This window comes from Pelophylax lessonae, assembly GCF_965119305.1.
Source record: "Pelophylax lessonae genome assembly, chromosome: 3".
Lineage (NCBI taxonomy): Eukaryota > Metazoa > Chordata > Amphibia > Anura > Ranidae > Pelophylax > Pelophylax lessonae.
This window is the reverse complement of record NC_138770.1, coordinates 472,732,197-472,756,565: the sequence shown is the minus strand read 5'-3', so window position 1 is coordinate 472,756,565 and position 24,369 is coordinate 472,732,197. Positions and strand designations below refer to the sequence as shown.

Here is a 24,369-nt window from a genome sequence, read left to right as displayed (position 1 = left end):
CATAATTGGTTATATTTGTATTTCTGTTCCCCCCTCTTTTTGGAAGTGGATGTTTGTGATTGTTACTTTTTCTTTTTTTGATGTTTTAACGTATGTGATTTAATAAAATGTTCTGTTTTAAGTACCCAGTGCCTCCAAAGTCCATGTTCCTTTCCATTTTTTGTATGTAATACATTATCTGGGAGTATTCCTTACTAAGACACCCAAGGACTACATCTCCAACAATGTTGAACCTCTAATCACTACTCTGAAAATGCGTACCCAACTTGGGCGTGACTCCCTCTTGGAGTAACGGGCAGAGTAAATCTCATCAAAATGATCCTCCTACCCAAACTCCTATATACGTTTTGGCACTCTCCGACCCTGATTCCCCTCAAAATATTCAAAGTTATTGACACTATCCTTAACTCCCGTGTATGGGGACAAGTGCGACATAAACTATCATGGCTCACACTTAAAAACCCAACTACACGTGGAGGCGTGGCTATGTCAGACTTCCACTCATATTACTTGGCGTCCCAAATTTCTAATTTTTACCATTTCCATAATTTGGAAACCCTTCGCTACCAAACGCTTGTCCTGTGGACAGACAAACCGAGCCGCCAATACCCCTCTACAGGTAATCTTCCATGGACGAGGACACGCAACCTCAGCCAATACTCAGACTCCATATTATCTTACAATAGACAGATTTGGGAACTGGCCTTTCAGAAACTAGAGACCACACATGTTCATACCCACACTCCTTTATGGCATAATACACATTTGGCAGAATTAACTTCGATTCCGGACGTTAATCTTATGTGCGATACTGGAGTTAGACCATTTCAGTCCCTAAAAGACAAGTTCAACCTCCCGTCACATATGCTATTCAGATATCCCCAGTTACGTCACGCTCTACAGACCCAGTTTCCGGGTCAAATCCCCACTATACCTAAAATACCTGTGTTAGATCAACAAAAAATAATAGAAAGGAAAAGATGGGGCTTTGCAGGCCAGTGGGAGTAGAAGGATCAGACGCAAAACCAATTTATAAAACCAACCATGGACTACCATGCATATTGGGTGCAAATAGACTAACATACAAAATAGTAAAATCAAGCAGGATGAGTCATTTACAACATAGAAATACATCCCATAAGGGAAACAAAACCAAAGAGCCTGTGTAGGATGGAGAGTAGGTCTCACGATGGAATCGGTCAATGTAGGTCCCCAGCAAGCCGACGCGTTTCGCTCAAGGCTTCCTCAGGGCCTGAGAGACCATGACAGACCGGTATTTCCTTATTGGTAATGACTCAGAGTAGATGACAGGGTTGTGACGACACAGAATAGGGATTACTGCTTCCGTATTCAAAATATAAGCTCCATGTTGGCGTCATACACATTCTATTTGTGCTGTATTCAAAAGTTTGGACCCTCGTGTACCACACAGGGAAGGCTTATAATCTCCACTGATGGTAGTCCCCTGGGAATCTCGACTACCCGTACCCTCTCCCTGATATATTCAAAATTATGGATACTCAGCATTAGGTATAAAAGATCTATTATGGTGTAGGGATAGCCTCAAGCGGACAGGGGCAGGCACATTTTATGTGGTCATAGAAGGCATCATAACCCAGATCTAGAAGTCCCGGGAGAACAGCGGTGAAAAACCTATTTTTGGTACAGGAATGGCTCCAGGCAAGAAAAGACATGCATATACGTATCACTATTTTTGATAGAAGGTACAATAAGTCCCGAGCTCCACAGGCCCTTAGTAGCTGTAGTACGCCAGCAACCTGCAGGACTCATCCTGCTTGATTTTACTATTTTGTATGTTAGTCTAATTGCACCCAATATGCATGGTAGTCCATGCTTTTTATCTTATATACCAATAAAATGTTATTTGGTTTTATAAATTGGTTTTGCGTCTGATCCTTCTACTCCCACTGGCCTGCAAGGCCCCATCTTTTCCTTTCTATTATTTTTTGTTGGTCTTCTCATAGGGGTAAGGGCCGAAACCACACGGCAACTTTTGTATGCACCTGTGTTAGATGTTATAGGCGACAACCAAACCAAATTTATATCTGCTAAATTTCTCGAACTGCGCACCAAGGTCATCAATAGTGTGGTTGATGAGGCGCAAGCCCGTTGGGAGGAGGATATTGGTCTCCTACATGAGACGGATTGGGACGCAGTTCTAGAAAGTCCCCAACTTTCATCACCTAGACTCTCTGATCATTTGATGCAACTGTACATCATATATAAGGCTTACCTAACCCCACTGAGAATTGCTAAATATTGCTTGAACTATAGCCCACACTGCCCCAGATGCAACACACAGCCAGGCACCTTCATTCATTTAATATGGTCATGCCCTGAAATATGGACCTTTTGGCTACAAATAGTAAAATTCCTGCATGACCACATGGGTTCACCTCTCCAACTTGACCCCAGGGCATGTCTTCTTGGTATACTACCAGATATTAATGCAGATAAATTCTTTGTCACTTTCCTTCATGAAACCCTCTTCAGCGCCCGTAAGCTTACAGCCAAGTCATGAATGCAAGTACGCCCCCCTACCTTACAGGCGTGGATAATGGACGTAAATTCTACTCTCCCTTACAAAAAATTGATATATCGCCATAGAGGCTGTCCAGCTAAATATGATATGGTCTGGAACAGGTGGCTGGAACACTCTATTACCTGTAGTGACTGAACTCCTGTGGAAGACACACGATGCATGGAGGATACAGTTGCTGAGTGCCCGCCATGCCAACATACAATGGTAACCAATCACTGTACCTTGATGGGTTAAAATGCAGATGGTTCAGGAATACAACTATATTTTCCATATTCTGTATTCCACAATGATGATATCACATTATTATGGTTGTAGTGCTGTTGGATTATTAACCTACTGTATGTTTCTGTTAGATTGTTCGAAATGTACCATGTTACTATGCTTTCATTACAAATAAACTTGAATTTCAATTTAAAAAAAGGGTCTGTGACTTATTTCCCTGCATTTCTGTGGGTAGAGAAGCCCATTGAAATTAATCACATCCACACAGATGTGAACCCCAAGGGCTTGTTCACATGTCAGGTTAGAGGGGCAGTAAAACCACATGGCTGAGCGGTTTTTACCACCCCCAACTGCTCCCCCTTTAGCTGCAGAGGCAGCAGCTGGGGGTGTACACATGTGGCTGCAGCTGGAGGTATACCCAGGGTGAATGGGGCTGCACTGCAACTGCCCCGCAACTGTGTGCATTGCACGGTTGCAGTATGGTGGTCCTGCATTTACCGGCTTAAAACAGGTGGTGAGGAGGCAACATATTGCCTCTTTACCACCTGCCAAATGCCTCTAAAAAGCGATCTGAGCATAGATTGCTTTTCAGAGAAGCAGCAGTTCTTGCTGCTATCCCAAGCAAGCTCTAAAGAAGCAGTTTTGATGGTACATGAATGGGGGGGGGGGGGGGGTTTGGATTAAAAGTAACATACACACACATAAAGATATATTAATTAAACCCACGCTAAGTGTGCTAAAATAAAAGTGAAATATTGCAGCAGCTGCTCACCAGGCAGAAATTACTAGATAGAAAGTCTAGTCAAAAGAAGACAGCGCTTGCAAAAATAATTCATACAAAAATGCATATACTCAAAAAACAAATAATGAAGAAACAACCATGTGAAGTGCACAGTGCTAAAAAAACATATATAGGTGAAGCCTTCTCCAATGGAGAAATAGGAGTTTTCCAAAATAGGAGTTTTCTGTTGTATTCGATGATAGATTTGTAAACAGGAAGTGAGGCCAGACTCTAATTCATTCATAATATATTTTGAGATCCATGATTGGTCAGTTACTACCTGGACAGAGTATATAAGCATGGCTAGATACCAGAAATTATGTCTTTGAAAACGCCCAAGTGGGAGGGCGAAACGCTTTTTACACATTTCCGGTGCGGCAGAGCAAGCTGACATCACTTCCTGGTCCCGTGGAATGCACGCGTAAGCATTCCCGGAAGTTACTGTGTATTGCGGCGTCCAGCCTGGTTTTTCCTGTACATGCGATATGATTTCATCTTATTTGTAAGTAGATTTTATATTATAATAAAACCCCTATACCTTCTGGCTTCACAATGTGGTCCACTGCTTCCGCTTGAGCCCAACAGTGTCAGGTGTTTACCCGAATTGTACCAAGAGGATAAGGCAGTTCTGGTGTTGTCTGTGGTCCTGGGTGATCGTTCAAATTTCATATCTGGTTTGACCCCTATTAGGGGTCCACCATATCTGGTGAGTGTGGCTCTTGGAGGGATCTAAGGCACCCTGCACGGATTTTTTTGTACCCCAGCACCTTGGTGTTATCAGCACTCCAGCACTTTAATATTTTTCATTATCCAGTTGCACAAGATTTGGACTTTATCTATTTAAATTTATATATTGATTAATTATAAGCACTTGTGCACCTTTATTCATTGGAGAGGGCTTCACCTATATATGTTTTTTAGCACTGTGCACTTCACATGGTTGTTTCTTCATTATTTGTTTTTTGAGTATATGAATTTTTGTATGATTTTTTTTGCAAGCGCTGTCTTCTTTTGACTACACATATACACACACATGTGTAATAGTACATGTACGTACACACACAAACACAAATACAAACCCATACAGACACGTGCACATGTAGACACATGTACACACACACATGTACACACATACATACACACACATGTACACAGACACATGTATAAAGCCCTTTAAAAAGTTATTGTACAATACCTTTCCTCACACAATCAAGTGCTAAACTGTAGGGGGAAGCAAAGAGTACAGCACACTCTCTTCCGATGTACAGTTCGGCAGGGATTGGGAGATCGGGTTCATCTGACAGCCCTTCTGCCATGATTCCGCGGCATATCGGTTGAGAGAGGCTGAGTTAGGAACAGCATATGGATACAGTTATTGCTTTGTAGTAACATTATAAATTCATGTTAATGGCATTGTGTAATAGTTTTTGGGTTTCTACCTTAAGTTTTTTCTGTAGCTACAATTTAACAGACTCTAAATCTACTCACAGCCACATTCTAAAACTAATCTATCTAGCCCTGTAAAGCAAAAATCTATATGCATACCTTTTCTGCAGCTGCTCCTATCTGGTCCCACGCTGAGCTGTCAGCGGCGGCTTCTGTGTGTAGGCATGTGTAGGGGAGGCAGCCGACAATGGAAGCCTCACAGTAACTCTATGGATGATGTAATTTCACAACCCTCATCTGCTGTCTCCTGCACGAAGCATCTGCCGCTGGAGACTGGACCAGATCGGTTTTAGAAAAGTTATGTATAGCCATTTTTGCTTTACATGGTTAGATAGATTAGTTTTAGAATGTGGCTGTGTCCAACTCAAAAATTCATTTTCCCCCATTCCGTTACGATCGACTCCATGGATATCAACTCAACATATCCCCACAAGCCTAACAGAACACCCCCTAATTAATGCAATGCTCCACTGCTTCGAAGATACTTGTCGACATCTACATCTCTCCTCTGTACCCGGTCCTCTTACGCCAATCAGATTAAACCCAGCCTCCCCCCCCTGGTATGTCGACGCAATTCCTAAAGAACACTTGCCAATACCCTGAAATGTTAACACATCAGTTCTTCCGAGATGGCGGACTCTTAGAACGCACCTCCCTAACACTAAGCTCAACTCACACTGCTCTTCCTATGTTGACACATATCCAGCTCAAACATTTTCTCCGAACTACAGACCGTATATCATCAGTTTCTCGCCAACTCTCACCCTTTGAACACCTTTGTACACAATCCAACCCTCAGCAACATGTGAGTTCCTTGATATACAGCATGTTTTTCTACAATACCCCCACCAAGTCTAACAGAGCTCGTACAACATGGGAAAAAGAATTGCACATAGAAATGTCTGACAAACAATGGGAACACATATCAATGATCGCACACAAAGGGTCCCTTAACGTATCGATCCAGGAAAACAACTTCAAGATTCTAACCCGTTGGTACCGCACGCAACGGTTCTAAACAAATATAATCCTAATATTTCCAATATATGTTGGAGATGCAACAAAGAACCAGGCACAATGCTACACATCTAATGGTCCCGCCCCTTAATTCAACTGTTCTGGACACAGATACATGAATTAATAGAACTGATATTTACACTTCCTCTGGAATACACTCCAACACAGCTTCTTCTCCATCACTCTGACATGCCTACACATCGCTACAGGAAAACCTTAGTTCTCCCCCTACTCAATGCGGCCAAGATGTGCATACCTTTTCACTGGAGATCAACTCAAGTCCCCATGGCTCAAACGAGTGGATAGGATTGCAGAGATGTCGGAACTCATTTCTATAACCCGAGATCTCCCAGCTAAATTCTCCCATACATGGGACTGCTGGAATCACTTCCGTAACACAGATAGATACAAATCATTGATAGGGCAAGGTTAATCAATCCACTTACACTAACAGTATCTCGACCGTTTAAACTCCACATATACAATACCCCACAATAACTTTGCGTTAAAGCGCGACAAGGAGCCTCTCACCCCTAAACAAGGGATGAGTGTGAGAGGATCCATAGCGCTGTACTACGTATAATTGGGGAATTCATATGACCTATAGTGTGACTTTTGACTTCATCACTAATTTTTACATTTTGCAGTTGACTCTGTCCGGATGGGGGCGGAGACTGAGAGGGGAAACCCGCCCCTCTCTTGTATCTCTCTTATTCCCACCTACTGCTCATTTTCCCCTCTCCTGCCCTTCACCCCCCTCTATTCTTTACCCCCCCCCATATGACAAATAATATTACAAACTTCTGTACCCTTACATAACTGCTTATGTCAGTATTATTTTCTGATCTATATAGGCCTCTTGGGGGCCACCCAACATTTACAATACAACCTCCTATATATCCATACAGCCTCTACGTTTTCTATGAGATGCATTCCAGTATCAGACAGAGGATATGTTGTTGTTATTCTATTTAAAAATGTTTGTGTATCATAACATAACTATTCGTTGGATGCCGCTGGAATCCTCACTCTTGCCAATATGCATGGTTTTGAATGTTTTGTAATTGACAATGTGTTGTATTCTTCTCTGTATCCCTTCATGACTTTATTGTAAACCTTCATATACCTTTCAATAAAAATCAGTTTTTGGAAGAAAAAAAAAAAAAAATGTGGCCGTAAGTACCTTTCGAGTTAGTTTTTGGCTGAACAGCTACTTTAATTTTTGGATAGAGTAGATAATGGTTACTTTTTACTACCACAACTGTCCTGGTTAGGGATGATCGAATGGTTCGGATCGACCATCGGTTCGACCCGAACATTGGCTGTTCGTGGTTCGGCCGAATTTAGAGCTTTTTGCCCAAAAAGTTTGGAATTCGGCAACCAGAACCGACCAAAATGCAATGGTTCAGGAAATGGGCTTTAAAAGCCCGTGATTGGACCAGAACCATCAGTAAAAGCAAATTGAGGGGGCAGGAGAATGCTAGGAATGTGATTGGAGTGACTAGGGGGTCCATAGTCAAATCATTAGTGAATACGCCCCCCAGTATATAAGATAGCCCCCGCCAAATTCCTAGCATTATTATATAGGGACATGGAAGAGAGTGGAATGATGTTCTGTTACTTCTGTTACAATGTGTTACAAAGTGTCATTTAGCAATTTTTAGTGTGAGGAAAGGGATATCTAGTGTAGTTAGGGTGCTATTTTCCACTATAGTTAGCTTTAATTTATTCAGTTTCTGTAGGGAAAGTGTTAAGTGTAAGGGGACCGTAGTGTAGTGAGGGTTAACTGACTCTGACTGCTATGAAAGGGTGACAAAACCCTTCCATAGCAGGGTGACCGCTATAGAGAAAAGATCGTTTCTCTTGTGTCACTTCAGAGCAGGGATATGGCTCCGCTCCCGTCAGCATTCTTTATGCTGCAGGGTTTGCTAGTGCTTTTTTGAGGACATGTTTGGAGTCAGGCATGACATCTGAACATGTCTATAGGGGTATATATACACACCCATGTCTGTATATATACACCTGCACATATATAGGTGTTAAAGGAGCAGAACACTATACTTTTGCTAATGAAATAATTTGCACTAATATGGTTACGCTCCCAACACACCTATATATGTGTAAGTGTAATATACATATAAGTGTGTGTGTATATATATATATATATATATATATATATATATATATATATATACCCCTATACAGAAGTTCAGATGTTTTGCCTGCCTCCAAAGAACCCAAAAAAATGCCCAAAAAAATGCCTGCAAGAACAAACCTGGGCATTTTTTTTTTGGGCGCTGGCATTTTTTTGGGTTCTTTGGAGGCAGGCAAAACATCTGAACTTCTGTATAGGGGTATATATATATATACACACACACTGATATGTATTTTACACTTACACATATATAGGTGTGTTGGGAGCCTAGCCATATTAGTGCAAATTATTTCATTAGCAAAAGTATAGTGTTGTGCTACTTTCACACCTGTATATGTGTAGGTGTGTATATATACCCCTATACAGAAGTTCAGATGTCATGCCTGCCTCCAAAGAACCCAACAAAAATGCCCAAAAAATGCCTGCAAGAACAAACCTGGGCATTTTTTTTTGGCGCTGGCATTTTTTTGGGCATTTTTTTGGGTTCTTTGGAGGCAGGCAAAACATCTGAACTTCTGTATAGGGGTATATAAAAACATGTGTGTGTGTGTGTGTATATATATACCCCTATACAGAAGTTCAGATGTTTTGCCTGCCTCCAAAGAACCCAAAAAAATGCCAGAGCCAAAAAAAAAAATGCCCAGGTTTGTTCTTGCAGGCATTTTTTGGGCATTTTTTTGGGTTCTTTGGAGGCAGGCAAAACATCTGAACTTCTGTATAGGGATATATATATATATATATATATATATACACACACACACTGATATGTATTTTACATTTACACATATATAGGTGTGTTGGGAGCGTAGCCATATTAGTGCAAATTATTTCATTAGAAAAAGTATAGTGTTCTGCTCCTTTAACACCTATATATGTGCAGGTGTATATATACAGACATGGGTGTATGTATATATACCCCTATAGACATGTTCAGATGTCATGCCTGACTCCAAACATGTCCTCAAAAAAGCACTAGCAACGCCTGCAGCAAAAAAAAAATGCTGACAGGAGCGGAGCCATATCCCTGCTCTGAAAGTGACAAAATACAAACAATCTCTTTTTTTATGGTTCTGGACATGCTACAGAGCTAAAACTTCACAGGTACACTTTTTAGACACCCCCCCCCCCCCCAGATACTAAATCCAAAGTCAAAATCAAAAAATCTTTTTTTTTTTTTTTTTCAATAATTGGCTCTCTATCAAAAATGACAATTTTTAAGAACTTTTCTTGTGTGATTAATAGTCCTTGGGGCATGACCCAGAACCCTAGGCACTTTTTAGGGGCATTTATTGGGTTGTAGGGCTTCAAAATGGTGTTTTTTGATTACCGAAGTTCGGGTCCCATTGATTTCAATGGGGTTCTGAAATCCGGGCCGAACTTTCGGGAAGTTCGGATGTTCTGGCCGAACCAAACTTTTTGAAAAGTTCAATCATCCCTAGTCCTTGTATGTTATATTTGCAAGACCATTTTTTTAAAAGCATATCTAACTCCAAATCAAAAATGTACAGTAATACAGTATATTACAGCTTATCAGACAACGCTTCAGCTGTAGTTTTATTTTTGGGGCTATTTCCACTTCATGTTCTCCTAGTAATCCTGTAAAAAACACCCTTCTTGTCGCTGGGAGCTACTCTAAAACTGGCTATAGATCACAATTTGGTCAAATATGGAAAATTTTGATCCATGTATGGTCATTCCCAATCGAGTGGATCTAATGATAAATTCCTCCTGAACAGGATTGTTGGTATATTTTTGCTCGATCAGCGCTTGCAGCCAATTGGCTGCAGTGCAGATCAGTGTAATCTGGCGGCATAGTCGCCCCAATGCTGGAATACAATAGCGCAGCAGGGAGATTCCTTCATCCACCTCCAATGTGTGGATGGGAGAATCAGTTGGTGATGGGAGGTTAGACAAGATAGAATTGTTTTTTGCTTCTAGTTCATTTTTCATCTCTGTACCCGCTGGATAGATTCACCCTTTCTGCCTGTCCTGCATGGTCAGGAAAGAAAGACAAAAAGTGATGGGAAATCCAAAATTTTACAGTTGTTACCAAAACACAAGGTGAAGGTAAAATTTCTAACGAAGACATCTGTTCTGGTGACCAGCGTCTAAGAAGAGAATTGCCCGAAAATTGATTATATCTGCACTTTTTTGTTAATTACCCAAGATTATAGGTGCAGAGGTCACAAATATATAAAAAAAACTGTCTCAAATATAGAGTGGCAGCCTGATTTGTGTCTAGTTTTATCAATAATTTGCTAGATACGGTGTCTTGAAATTTTCCTCATTCTGTCATGTTACAACCAAAAAATATAAATGTATTTTATCTATAGCCAGTTTTATTGGGATTTTATGTGATAGAGCAACACAGAGATGGTTTAGTTTAAAGCATATTCATGTACTAGAATTGCCCAGTCAAAGTCCACACCTAAATCCAATTGAGAATTTGAGGCAAGGTTTGAAAAATGCTGTTCACAGATGCTCTCCATCCAATCTGACAGAGCAAAAATTTTGCTCTCTAGATGTGCAAAGCTAGTAGAGACCCAAAAAGACTTGTAGCTGTAATTGCAGCGAAAGGTGGTTCTACAAAGTATTGACTCGGGGGCTGAATACAAATGCATTCCACACTTTTCAGATATTTATTTGTAACCAATTTTGAAAATCATTTATCATTTTCCTTCCACTTCACAATTACGTGCCACTTTGTGATGGTCTATCATAAAATCCCAATAAAATACATTTACGTTTTTGGTTGTAACATGACAAAATGTGGCAAATTTCAAGGGGCATGAATTATTTTTCAAGGCACTGCACATTTACCCCTAAGAGGGCTATAAACTGCTTCAACGCTACTAGTTTGTAAATGTTTAATTATTGATGTGTATTACAATTGCTATTTTTAATGGGAAACTGTCATGAGAGAAATGTGGACAGTTGCTATCCTTTTTTGAGAATGGTATTTTTCTGGCTGTCATGCTGACCCTCTTGCTTCAATACTATTATCTGCTAACCTAGAGCAAGTATGCAGATATACACTTCTGCCTTTCTTGATCTGCATACTTATCCCAAGTCTGTATTAAAGCTATTGATTCAAAGTAACAGCCATGCAACCAACATTTCATGAATGGTCATTCACTGCAGCTCCTCTATTTGCTTTATGAAGGATTTAGTTTAATGTTTACCCCCAATTTTTATAGGTATTTGTACGGCTTTGAAGAATACTGTTCTTCCACCAATATTTGTTTCCACATGGACCTGCCGAAGAAAATTCCAAAATCAAGTAAAGATAATAATCTTGAAAGTACAAATGTCCTAAAACAAGAAATCAAAAATGATGGAAACATTGAGGAAACTAGTATAAAGAATGACTGTTGTGTTAAAAAAAATACTTCCGTTTTAAATGAAGAGTTCCAGAACTTGGTAAGTCTATAAATTTATTGATCAAGTAAATTTTAAAGTAATCACAAAGCCTTTCACATGTTCGCCTGTTGTATTCACAAGTGAGAGTATGTGGTAACCATTTTTCCACACTATTTGGCATTTTAATTGGAATACAAAATGTTTTTTACAAAATTTAAAAATGTGTTTTGTCTAGCCAGATTGTTATTCAGGATTTATGTAATGCAAACTGTTTGTGCAGTGCTTTACAAAATAAAGAGAGACAGCAGCATTACAATAAAATTTAAGAAGTTTAGAAGGGCTCTGCTTATGTGAGCTTACAATCTAAAGGGAAGGGCAAGTGACACAACAGTTAAGAATTGTAAGGGGGGTGAGCTGTTCTGGCAAGTAAAATATATAAAAATAAAATAAAAAGAATTACCACGCTAGTAAACTTGTGAAGCACTAAAATTGACAAATATTGTGTATAAAATAAAACATAAAAGTGCTGAGTACCTAGCATTTGTTGTTTTTTAAATAAAGATATATTTTTTTAAAAGGTATACGTTTTTTGTGCCCCCCCCCCTCCCCTCCCCACCCCAGCTCCTCTTTGGTATAGCAATGGGTTCAATCCCATGGAACCAACCGTACGATGTGTATATTGATTTCCCTTATGCTATAGAGGGCTCCCTCCCCTTGGGCACAGTTTGATCCCTATGGGGTGCCCAGGGGGGGGGGGGGGCGGACATCCTTAGTTCCAGTATAAGCATTTTTGTTCATTCTGTTAACTGCGATATTGCCAGTTGGTTCCTTTGTCTATTGCACATTGTGAATATTTGTTTGCTCAATGTAACTACTCAACTGTGCTTTGCGGCTTATCGCGTACTGTTATTGTTGTTGATTTACTAATAAAAATTATTGAAACTAAAAGGTATACGTGCTTAAAAGGTATAAGCACTATTGCGATTTTTTTCACTTATGGTACCTGGATATCAACAAGCGGAGTGGGGTGACGTAAAAAGAGCAATCATTGACAGCTTATTGGCAACTTCTGCTCAAGCCCAGGAGAGGCTAAAAGGTGTATTCTGACCAAGCTTAATTGCAAGGTCGCATTACTAACGGTGAGAGTTAAACTGAAGGGAGGAGCACGTTTGTGGTGAAACACAGATTTGTTATATTGGAACACCCACAAAGGGAGAAGGATTGAGTATTTTTGATTAAAGAAGATGACAGGTGACTGGGATATTTTTCACAGTTATTATAAACTACACTGAACTACACTGTTGTGGACTATTTTTATATATTTTTTATTTTTATTCAAATTGATTTTAATTTTAATTGATCACTGCATGTGTTTTTTTTTTGTTACTGGTTAAGCATGATGTTTTTATGAACAATTGGAATTGCAGTCAAATAAAAGGTCTGCATATAAGTCTAACTTTATTAACACTTTTATTTTTTTATTGTTAGTTTGTTTCTGTTTTGTTTGAAGCGCAGTTGTAGTTTGGTATGGCTCTGCGCCCCCAACCCAAAGCACCTTCTCCCCATGTTGATGAAGACAAGGGCCTTTTTTTTACAACCCTGGGCGGTGGTTCTGCGGGTGGGAGCTTAACAGAATCTGGAAGCCCCCTTTAATAAGGGGCCCCCCAGATCCCAGCCCCCCACCCTTTGTGAATGAGTATGGTGTACATTGTACCCCTAACTCATTCACCCCAAAAAAATGTCAGAGATAAATAAAACCAGTACACAGGTTTTTGACAAGTCCTTTATTGAAGTAGCTCTAATGCGTCTTCTCCGTCTGATTTCTTCTCCCTCCAGTTCTCTCTCCGGTGATGTCTTCTTCCTCAGGTCCTTTTAGCTGCGCTGATGTCTTCTTCCTCTGGTTAAAAATGAAGGGATTCCTATGCGCTACAGTGTATAAGTAATCTATATACGTGGTTGTATTGTAGCAGCTGCTCACATCTATCAAATGCTCCCCCACATCTATATTAAAATTTGTAGAGTAAAATGATGCAGTGCTATGCTAATTTGGTAATTAGAATCATTGTGCAAAGTGTATACCAAAAAAAGTGCACTAGTGCTTATAATATCAAACAAGTGTGAAACTTCCTCCTTCCTACCAAAAAAAAATATGTTCATACAATACTCATCACTCCAAATAATATACACAGTAAATCTTAATAAACAGTATTTCTCTTTAGTTCATCGACAGACACAGCACTCCATTAATCATGACTATAGGTTTATATCGCCTTCTGCAGGAGTATAAAAAAAACATGATCCCAGTAGTGGAATCCTTGTCCTTTAACCACTTAAGCCCCGGAGGATTTTCCTGCTAAAAGACCAGGGGGTATTTTGCGATTCGGCACTGCGTGACTTTAACGGACAATTGCGCGGTCGTGCGGCGCTGTACCTAAACGAATTTGACGTCCTTTTTTTCCCACAAACAGAGCTTTCTTTTGGTGGTATTTGATCACCTGTGCGATTTTTTGATCACGCGCTATAAACAAAAAAATAGCGACAATTTTGCAAAAATAGCAATATTTTTCACATTTTTTTATATGAAATTCCCCAAAAAAAATGTAAAAATCAAAATTTTTTAACATTTTTGGCCAATTTGTTTTATTCTACCTATGTTTGGTAAAAAAATCGCAAAAAGCGTATTTTGATTGGTTTGCGCAAAAGTTATCGCGTTTACTAACAAAGGGAAAGATTTTTGTCATTTTTGTTGTTTTTTTTTTAACGCGTAATGGCGGCGATCTGCGATTTTTTTTGCGGTACTGCGACATTGCGGCGGACAGATCGGACCCTTGACTGACATTTTTGACACTTTTGGGGTTACCAGTGACATTTCTACAGTAATCAGTGCTATACATATGCACTGTTACTGTAAAAATACACTGGCAGTGAAGGGGTTAACTGTATTTGGGAGGGAGGGGCTGTGTGTGTCCCTAGGGGCGTGATTCTTACTGTGATTGGCTGTGGCTCTAGCTGTAAGGACACTGATCAACGGATCTACATACTAGATCCGTGTAATCAGTGTCTTTACAGCGAGGAGAATGACAGGCAGCTTGTTTACACAAGCTGCCTGACATTCTCCCTCTTCCCCCGACGATCGCCGAGTGGCCGGCAGACATCGGGTCCGCTGGTCACACGCGCGGGGGGGGTGCGTGACCGCGCGGGAGCGGGAGCGCGCCTCCGCGGGCGCGCGCTCGCTCCCCAGACCCTCCCAGGCTAGTGACGTTAATTAACGTCACTCTGCCTGGCAGGGGCTGACCGCCGCAGTAAATCTACTTGCGGCGGTCGGCAAGCAGTTAAGGACCCGGCTGACAAGAAAGCGGAGGCTGTGGCACGCAGCATGTTTACTATGGCTGGTTTGGCATTTCGGCCAGTCTTTTCCTCAGCCCTGGTGTCTCAAGACCCTAACTGAATGGGCCAAGTTTTTGTGCCAGGGCCTGGGGGGTAAGCAGGTCCCCACTGCTTATGTTTATTTAGTGGACCAGTTGGTCCATGGGCTGCAATTTATTTGTGATGCAGCTTTGGATACAGCTTCTGTGCTGTCCAAACTTTCTGTTTCAGCGGTGGTGATTAGGCGAGCGCTGTGGCTTGAGAATTTGTCCGCAGACCAAGCCTCTAAGAAAGCTCTCATTGATCTGCCTTTTGAAGGCGATCGCCTGTTCGGGGCTACCCTGGATGACATCATTAAGGGTATAACGGGGGGGGGGGGGAGAAAGTACTTTTCTGCCACAGTCAAGGAAAGGGAAGGCACCTCGCCGCAGACAGGGGCCTTCCTTTTCAGCCCATAGGAAATTATTTTGTGCTTCTGGGGTGGAGAATAAGGGAAATAGATCTTTTAAATCTTCGGGAGGTTCCTAGCAACCTTGGTCTGGTAAGCCTAGAGCTAGCTTCTCTGGACCCACAGACGGATCCTTTCAGCATGAAGATCTGCCCTGACCCATTATTGGGGTGGGGGGATATCTTTGCTGGTTTTTGGCCCCTGTGGACTTATTTGCTGAGCGTCAAGGAGTTCCGCAAAATCCTACAAAGGTTCAGGTGTTGTCCAAACTATCTAAGGTTCCCCCTACCCCTATACAGGGAATTGAATTACCTAGGTCTGATTTTAATTCTGACCAGGATGGTCCTTCTTCTGGAGAAATTTCAAAAACCACACGCCTTGATTCACCGGCTGCTGTCACATAGACAGTTCTCTCTCCCGATTTGCATACAGGTTCTTAGTCTGATGGTGTCCACCTTAAAAACAGTTATGTTTGCACAGTTCTACATGCAGCTCCTTTAGCAGGTTTGGCTCCACTGGAGGATACCGAAGTTCGTGGCGTGATCACGGGTTCCTCTGGCAGACGCCGCAGGCGTCCAAGGGCCACGGTAAGGCCAGTATCATCCTCGGCTGAGGCTTCTTCCGTAGTTCATGCGAGGAATCAAGAGCGAGGATCTTCCAATCATCCTGTATATTAGAGCTAAAGAAAAGGCCTTCAAAAAAAATACAAGACTGAGGGGTCATTGGCAGCATTTAAGCACTACAAAGAGTGTAATAAGAAATGTAAAGATGAAATCAGGGCGGCTAAAATAGAACAAGAGAGACATATAGCGGAGGTGAGTAAAAAGAACCCCAAGAAGTTCTTTAAGTATATAAACAGTAGGAAAGCGAGGCCAGAACACATTGGCCCCATAAAAGATGACAAAGGAAAAATGGCCACTGAGGACAGAGAAAAGGCGGAAGTGTTAAATAATTTCTTCTCTTCAGTCTTCACAAAGGAATTGGGGGGCTACACGAACCTTGCTTGTAAGGCCGAACTAAATAATACACCTCAGGAAGTGCCGCCATGGCTAACAGAGGATAGACTTAGAGCTAAACTAGAGAAACTTAACATAAATATATCCCCGGGACCGGATGGCTTGCACCCGAGGGTTCTTAATGAGCTCAGCCAGGTGATTGCCAGACCATTATTCTCGATCTTTAAGGATAGTTTACAGACGGGTATGGTGCCAGCTGATTGGAAAAAAGCCAACGTGGTACCAATATTTAAAAAGGGGCCGAGGTGTATCCCGGGTAACTATAGGCCGGTCAGCCTAACATCAGTAGTCTGCAAAATGTTGGAGGGGATGTTAAGGGACCACATACAAGACTTTAGTAATGAAAACGGTATTATAAGTAGTAATCAGCACGGATTCATGAAAAATCGTTCGTGCCAAACCAATCCATTAACCTTCTACGATGAAGTGAGCTGCCACCTAGATAAAGGAAAGCCTGTGGATGTGGTGTATCTGGACTTTGCAAAGGCCTTTGACACCGTTCCCCACAAACGCTTACTGTACAAACTAAGGAAGGTAGGTATGGACCATAAGGTGAGTACCTGGATAGAGAACTGGCTCCAGGGGAGAGTACAGAGGGTGGGGATTAATGGGGAGTACTCGGATTGGGCAGGTGTGGAAAGTGGGGTCCCCCAGGGTTCTGTCCTGGGACCAATCCTGTTTAATTTATTCATAAATGATCTGGAGGAGGGGATATCGAGTACAATCTCAGTATTTGCGGATGATACTAAATTAGGAATGCCAATATCTTCTATGCAGGATGTGGAAACCTTGCAAGCGGACCTGAACAAAATAACGGGGTGGGCAACTACATGGCAGATGAGATTTAATGTTGAAAAATGTAAAGTAATGCACTTGGGGGCCAGAAACCAGAAAGCAAGCTACTCACTAGGGGGGGGGACCTCTGGGTGAGTCTAGGATGGAAAAGGACTTGGGGGTACTGGTAGACAACAGGCTTGGCAGTGGCATGCAATGCCAAGCCGCCGCAAGCAAAGCCAACAGAATACTGGGATGTATAAAAAAGGGGATTCACTCCAGAAATAAAGAGATTATTCTCCCGCTCTACAAGACTCTGGTCCGGCCACATCTGGAGTATGCTGTCCAGTTCTGGGCACCGGTCCTCAGGAAGGATGTGCTGGAACTGGAGAAAGTCCAGAGAAGGGCAACAAAAATAATTAGGGGAATGGAGGACATCAGCTATGAGGAAAGACTACAAGCACTGAACCTATTCTCTCTGGAGAAGAGACGATTGAGGGGGGATATGATATCAATGTACAAATACTGTACTGGCGACCCGAGCATAAGGAACAAACTATTCAGAGAAAGGAGATACAATAAGACACGTGGCCACTCACAAAAACTTGAGGAAAGGCGGTTTAACCTTAAAGTGCGTAAGGGGTTCTTCACTGTAAGAGCGGTAAGGATGTGGAATTCTCTTCCACAAGCAGTCGTATCAGCAGGGAGCATTGATAGTTTCAAAAAACTATTAGATGGACACCTTAAAGACCACAACATACAGGGGTATTCAATGTATGGTTAAAAGCAAACACACACACACATCATAGGTTGAACTGGATGGACTGATGTCTTTTTTCAACCTCACTAACTATGTATGTAACTATGTAACTATCCTGGTTGCTGTAAACGTCCCTTGGGGGCTTCCTCTCAGAGAAGACCAGTTGTCCCAAGGAGTAATCTACCATCCTGCTTTACAGTCGCTGGTTTTAATGGCTTCGCTATTGAAGGCCAGGTACTGAGGGGTACTATGGTAAAAGTGAGGAAGTCACCTTCCAGCAAGATCTACCATCGTGTATAGAAAGCATACATTTCTGGGTGTGAGTTGATTGGCGCTCATCCTCGATCCTTTTCTGTGGCATGGATCTTAACGTTGCTTCAACGGGACGTTGATCAGAAGTTGGCCCTAAGTACCATCAAGGGACAGGTGTCTGCCTTGGCAATATTCTTTCAGCGACCCCTAGCCACGCACTCTTTTTTTTATATCCAAACAAAAATGTTATTAAAGCATTAACCGCATGTCGTAGCTGTAGATATAAGAAATGCATACAAAATGGGAGGTTGTACTTAGCTTGTAATTCAGCAAATATCAGCAGTATCCCATTTTGAAAAATGTTTGATATGTGTCACCCCATACTCTCTCCACTTGGCCCCTGATTGCAGCTTAGCAATCTCCGGGTACATATCATTAAGCCATATAGGACTAAAATCAGTATAACCCTCTGCCCCCTGTATATATTTAGTTTTATTCCATACCTCTTGGACAAGGTTGTAGGTTTGGCACTTTTTATGCGGTTTTCCGAATGCCTGCGCCTCCAACGCCGAGGGCAGAGGACCTTTATGAGTTGTATGCCTCATTATCCCAAGGGATGGGTTGGCCTTTATGCTATCTACTGTGTTGTCCTCACCCAGTGTCCCTATCTGGTTTTTCAATTGTGCAGGTAAATAGTATAACCATGGGTTGGGTTGGAGCAAGCCCTCCTTCGCCCTTGGGCCTCTGCAAGTGTTCTAATTTGATTCTGGGAGTCACATTTTTCCAAATCAGTGTGCGAAAGATAGAGTTCATCTAAAATTTTTTAAAGGGATTACCATAGGAGCATTATGTAACATGTATAGTAGTTGCGGCGTGATTACCATTTTTATCAAGTTCACTCTACCCGCCACCGACAAGTACAGAGAATGCCATGTCTTGATCTGGTCTCTAAACCTCTGGAGGAGAGGAGTGACATTCATTCTACAGAAATCCCTTACCAGGGGGGACACCTGCATGCCTAGATATACTGTCACAGTCCCTATTTGGTGGTCCATAGGGATAAAGGGGTTCTTCATCCCTGTCCATCATTCCTGCCCAAAGTTGTCTCTGACTTCCATTTGAATGAGGGCATTGTGTTGTCTTCCTTGTGTCCCAAGCCGGCTCATCCCAAGGAATTTGCTTTTCATACCTTGGATGTGGTTCGTGAGATTGGGTTGTATCTGGCAACTACTGAGTCCTTTCGGAGGTCAGACTCGCTTTTTGTGGTTACAGACGGACCAAGAAAAGGGCTGGATGGTTCTTGGCTACCATCTCCAGATGGATCAGTCAGACAATGATTCAGGCCTATTCCATTAAAGGTCAGGTTCCACCTTTCCCTGTCACAGCGCTTTCTACTCAGGCACGGAGTGCTTCTTGGGCCTTCTGTCATCAGGCTTCAATAACGCAAGTTTGCAAGGCGGCCAGTTTGTTTGTCTGTGCATACCTTCACAAAATTCTATAAGGTAGATACTTTGGCATCATGCTTATGTATAGCCTTGAGTTATTTTCCCCACCCCTCATTTTCCTTTTGGCACTGCTTTTGGACGTCCCACTAGTTATGAGATATGGAGCGCTGTAGGCAGGAAAAAAATAATCCTCCAAGCCCACCGGGCTGTCCCCACAGGTCTAACCCACACCCTCTGCTCCAGCAAGCCAGTTTGTTTCTGCTTTGAGAAGGAGTAGGACCTAGGTTTCCTGCTGGGACTCCGGTCTCAGTTTTTCTTTATTCTTTTCAGAATATTTTGTTTTATTTCTCTTTACTCACTTTGCTAGTTAGTGTTCAGGGGGATCCTCCTGCTGATCTACAAGCAATGCCGGCTGGGGTTTTGCACTGGATAATCTAGATCCTTAAGGTCTCCCCAGCCTGGCCTACGAGCGTAAGTTGGTTATAGTCCCGCACTAGGTCTTGCCACGACAGTGCCCCTTTGTGGATGAGGACGAGCCTGCAAGTGGATGTCTCGTTGGGACGCGACGACCTCGACGTACCCCTCGGCTGGCAACACCCCCATTTCCAGGTGGGAGGTTGTTCTGCCCAGAGCGGAGCCCACCCAGTCCATGGTTTGGTGGGTAAATGTAGCCCCCTTGCCCTTCTGTTGTCTTGGGGGGATGTGGGCCCTCCCCTGGGGATAATAGGACCTGGACTACCTAAAAGATTCCCCTGGCCTGTCAGGTACCTGGCCCTGTGTCCTGTCCTCCGCCCCCCGGGGGGGGGGCGCTATAGCTGGGGTGCCTGACACCCTGGGGGTGGCAATAGCACCTTTTTCCCTGCTGAGTCTGGTTGTAAATCCTTGAGGCCTTTATATTGGGGGTCCCGGACCCGCAAATATTTTTCCCATTGACTTGTTTGGGGCAGCCATTTTTCCTGTGCTTCCTATTGATTTGCATTGGCAGCCATTTTTGTGTAGCCCTGTGGAGCTACACAGGCAGCGTGACCTTTCACACACCAGGCTGATGTCATATCCTGTTACTCCTTCCTGCTGCACAGTCCGATTCAAGAGGTTTCCTCTGGAGGTGGTAAAGTACTGGGGTCTTTGTGGGCATATCCCTGCACACTCTGCTGTCGGTATATATTTAAGGGGGACTCTGCAGACCGCGGCGGTCGGAACCGGAATCGGCGTTTTTAAAGTGACAGTACTCCTTTTTTCTGTTGCATTAAATATGGAGTCCCAGGCAGTAAATTCACCCTCAGAACCACTTAGTGCGATGCCCGTTCAGACCGTCTGGATCACGCAGTCGCTGGCTGTGATTTCAGCAGCTCTGGAAAGCCTTGCGACCAAGGTCGATTTTGTAATGAAAAAGGTTACCAGCCGCAAACGGCCGCTGCCTTCTCCATCATTGGTGGGGTCCTCTGATTCAGAGGCTGATCTGGTCGCCATGGACGCCCCTTCTACCTGAGGGGTCGCTGTCCTCGCAACTGGATGGTGAAAAAGGACCTGTCTTCAGCTGGAGCGGGAACGCGCTTGGGTGGAAGCCCTGATTGTTTCAGTAGGGGAAACTTTGAAAATGGCAGATGAGCCCACGTCGGCCTTTTGGCTCCCACAAGACCCAAAAATCGAGAAAGGCTTTTCCTTGTACCGTGATTTTTCATGATGGTGTTAATGACCAATGGTGGCGCATCAAGCACATGCTAGTACTGCCTAAGCGATTTAAATGCCGTTATCCCTTTGCGGAGACGGGCTTCCAACCACTGGACGGTACCGCCTAAGGTGGATCATCCGTTTCCAGGTTGAACAAATCTACTATAGTGCCTGTGGAAGATTACCCATTTTTTTACGGATCCTGTGGACAGGCGGGTGGAATCCCTTGCCCGCCATCTTCATGTGTTGGCGGGTTCTATTCTAATACCGTTTTTTGTGTCTGTTTTAGTATCACAGACGGTTACGGAATGGATTAAGGTTCTGAAGGGGAACTTGGATCCTGACATAGTTCCCCTGGAGCTGATGGAACTTATGGACCAGATGGCTCAGGCCCTGGTGTTCCTGTGTGATGCTTCCTTGGATGCGGCTCCCCTGGTGGTGAAAGTTTTGGCTGTGGGGATGGCCCTAAGACACATGGTTTGGCTGAAGAGCTGGTCGGCTGACCAGCCTTCCAAAAAAGCCCTGAAAGATCTTCCTTTTTTGGGAGAGCGATTGTTTGGCGACTCACTGGATGAGTTGATCAAGGGTCTGACTGGTGGGAAGGGTACTCTTCTTCCTCAATCTTGCAAGGGTAAAACACCCCATACTAAGCGGGGGCCTTCCTTTACCGCTCATAGGCAGTTTTTCGTGCCTCAGGGTCGCAAGAAATAGTCCTCTTCAGCATGAAGAGGCACCCTCACCTGCTTCTGGGGTGGGGGGACATCTGTACTTCTTTCAGGAACCCTGGACTTCCTTCATTCAAGACAAATGGGTTCACAAACAGATTAATTTCGGGTACAAGATCGAATTTCGGTCCCGGCCGGTGGACGGGTTTTTTCAGTCAAATCTTCACCGGTCTCCGAATCGTTTGAAAGATCTCCGGGAGGCTGTGCAGGATCTCCTGGCTCAAGGAGTGATCGTGCTGGTTCCTCAGCAGGAATGCTTTCACAGCTTCTATTCCAATCTGTTCATGGTGCCCAGAAAGGAGGGCAAGGTGTATCCAGTTCTGGATCTCAAGGCTCTGAACCGCTTTGTGCAGGTGCAGAAATTTCAAATCGAGTCAATTCGATTGGTGGTGGCATCCTTCAATCAGGGGGATTTTCTGGCCTCCATTGATATCAAAGATGCGTATTTGCACATCCCCATCTTCGGGGGACATCAGCGATTCCTTCGCTTTGCGGTGGCAGAGGAGTACTTTCAATTTGTGGCGTTACCATTTGGTTTTGCCTCCGCTCCCAGAGTTTTGACCAAAGTCCTGGCCCTGGTGCTGGCCTTGTTGCGTCAGAGAGGAATTGCGATTTTTGGATATCTGGACGATCTCCTGTTGAGAGCAGACTTTCATTCGGATCTGTTGGGCAACATCTCAATCACAGCTCAGACCCTTCAGGAATTTGGGTTGACGATCAGTTTAAAATAATCTGCTCTGACGCATCCATACGGGTCACGTATCTGGGGCTGACTCTCGACTCTGCTCTGGGTCTTTCTCCCCTTGGAAAGCTTCAGAAGTTGCAAAAGGTGATCAGGTTGCTGATGGAAACCGATCGGTCTTCCTTGTGGACTTGCATGAGGGCCCTGGGTCTGATGGTATTGACCTTCGAGGCAGTCCCGTTTGCTCAGTCTCCCTCAAAGCCTCTGCAGAAGGAAATTCTTGCAAAATGGAACAGAGACCCTCGGTCATTGGACCAGTAGATTTGTTTGAGCCATCTCACAAAGTCAGCTCTATCCTATTTGATCCAGGCGCAAGCTTTGTGTCAGGGCAAGTCCTTCCTGCTGCTGTTCTGGACAGTGGTCACCACGGACGCCAGCCTGTCATGCTGGGGTGGAGTGCTGGGGAAGCTCTGTGCTCAGGGGATTTGGTCGACAGAAGAGTCTTCCTTGCCGATCATTATTCTGGAGCTCAAAGCAATCAAGCTTTGCCTGTTCCACTGGACAAGTCAGCTACGTGGGTCCCCGGTTTGGATACAATTGGACAATGTCATGGCCGTGGCTTACATCAATCAACAAGGGGGCACCAAGGGTGTCCTGGCGGCCAGGGAGGTGGCCGAGATTCTGATTTGGGCGGAAGTCCATGTTCCGGGCCTTCCCGTAGCTCAAATTCCGGATGTGGAGAATTGGCAAGGGGATTACCTGAGTGGTTAGGTGCTGGATCAAGTGGAATGGTCCCTTCATCGGGAGGTGTTTCACCTCCTGTGTGTCCGGTGGGGGACTACGGAGGTGGATCTGTTTGCGTCTTGCTCAACAGAAAAGTTCAGCGGTTTGTGGTCAGGTCAAGTGATCCTCTGGCTGATGCCACAGACACCTTGGTGGCTCCTTGAACCGAGTATCGGCTGATTTATGCCTTCCCTCCTCTCGTACTCCTGCTGAGGTTACTTCATCGGGTGGCGGTGGAAGGCATTCTGGTAATTTTGGTGGCACCAGACTGGCCTCGGCGGTCTTGGTACGCAGACCTGGTAAGAATGGTCATAGATCCTCCATGGAGACTTCCTCTGTGGGAAGATCTGCTGTCTCAGTGACCGATCTTCCATCCTGCTTTACGGTCGCTGGCTTTAGCTGCTTGGCTGTTGAAAGCAAGGTGTTGAGGGATAGAGGCCTATCTGACTTGGTGATTCCTACACCTTTGAAGGCCAGGAAATTGACATCCAGGAAGATTTATCATCGTACCTGGAAATCGTAGATTTCATGGTGTGAATCGCTGCAGCTGCACCCTCACTTGTCTTCTGCAGCTGGGGTTTTGCCCTTTTTACAAAAAGGGGTTGAGCAGCGGTTGGCTTTGGGCACTATCAAGGGCCAAGTGTAGGCCTTGGCTATTTATTTTCAACATCCGTTGGCCACTAATAGCTTGATTCACACTTTTCTTCTGGGGTGTGTCATCTGGCCCCTCCGAGGAGATCTCCATTGCCTCTGTGGGATCTCAATCTGGTTTTGTCTGTTCTTCAAATGCCTCCTTTTGAGAATGTTAGGGAGATTTCTCTGCTTTCTTTGTCGCAGAAGGTTGCCTTCCTGGTGGTTATTACTTCTGCTCACAGAGTGTCTGAGTTGGCGGCGCTGTCCTGT

At 43.6% G+C, this 24,369-nt stretch overlaps 1 protein-coding gene across 1 annotated transcript in view; it reads left to right on the top strand.

Annotated features, from left to right (window-relative positions):
* The window catches only part of ARID4B (AT-rich interaction domain 4B), a gene marked incomplete at its 3' end in the record, with an annotated part of 1,242,797 nt that overhangs the window by 930,669 nt on the left and 287,759 nt on the right, over positions 1–24,369 (top strand). The window contains 1 exon segment of the mRNA XM_082250934.1: positions 11,382–11,604. Coding sequence (XP_082107060.1) covers positions 11,382–11,604 — 223 coding nt within the window.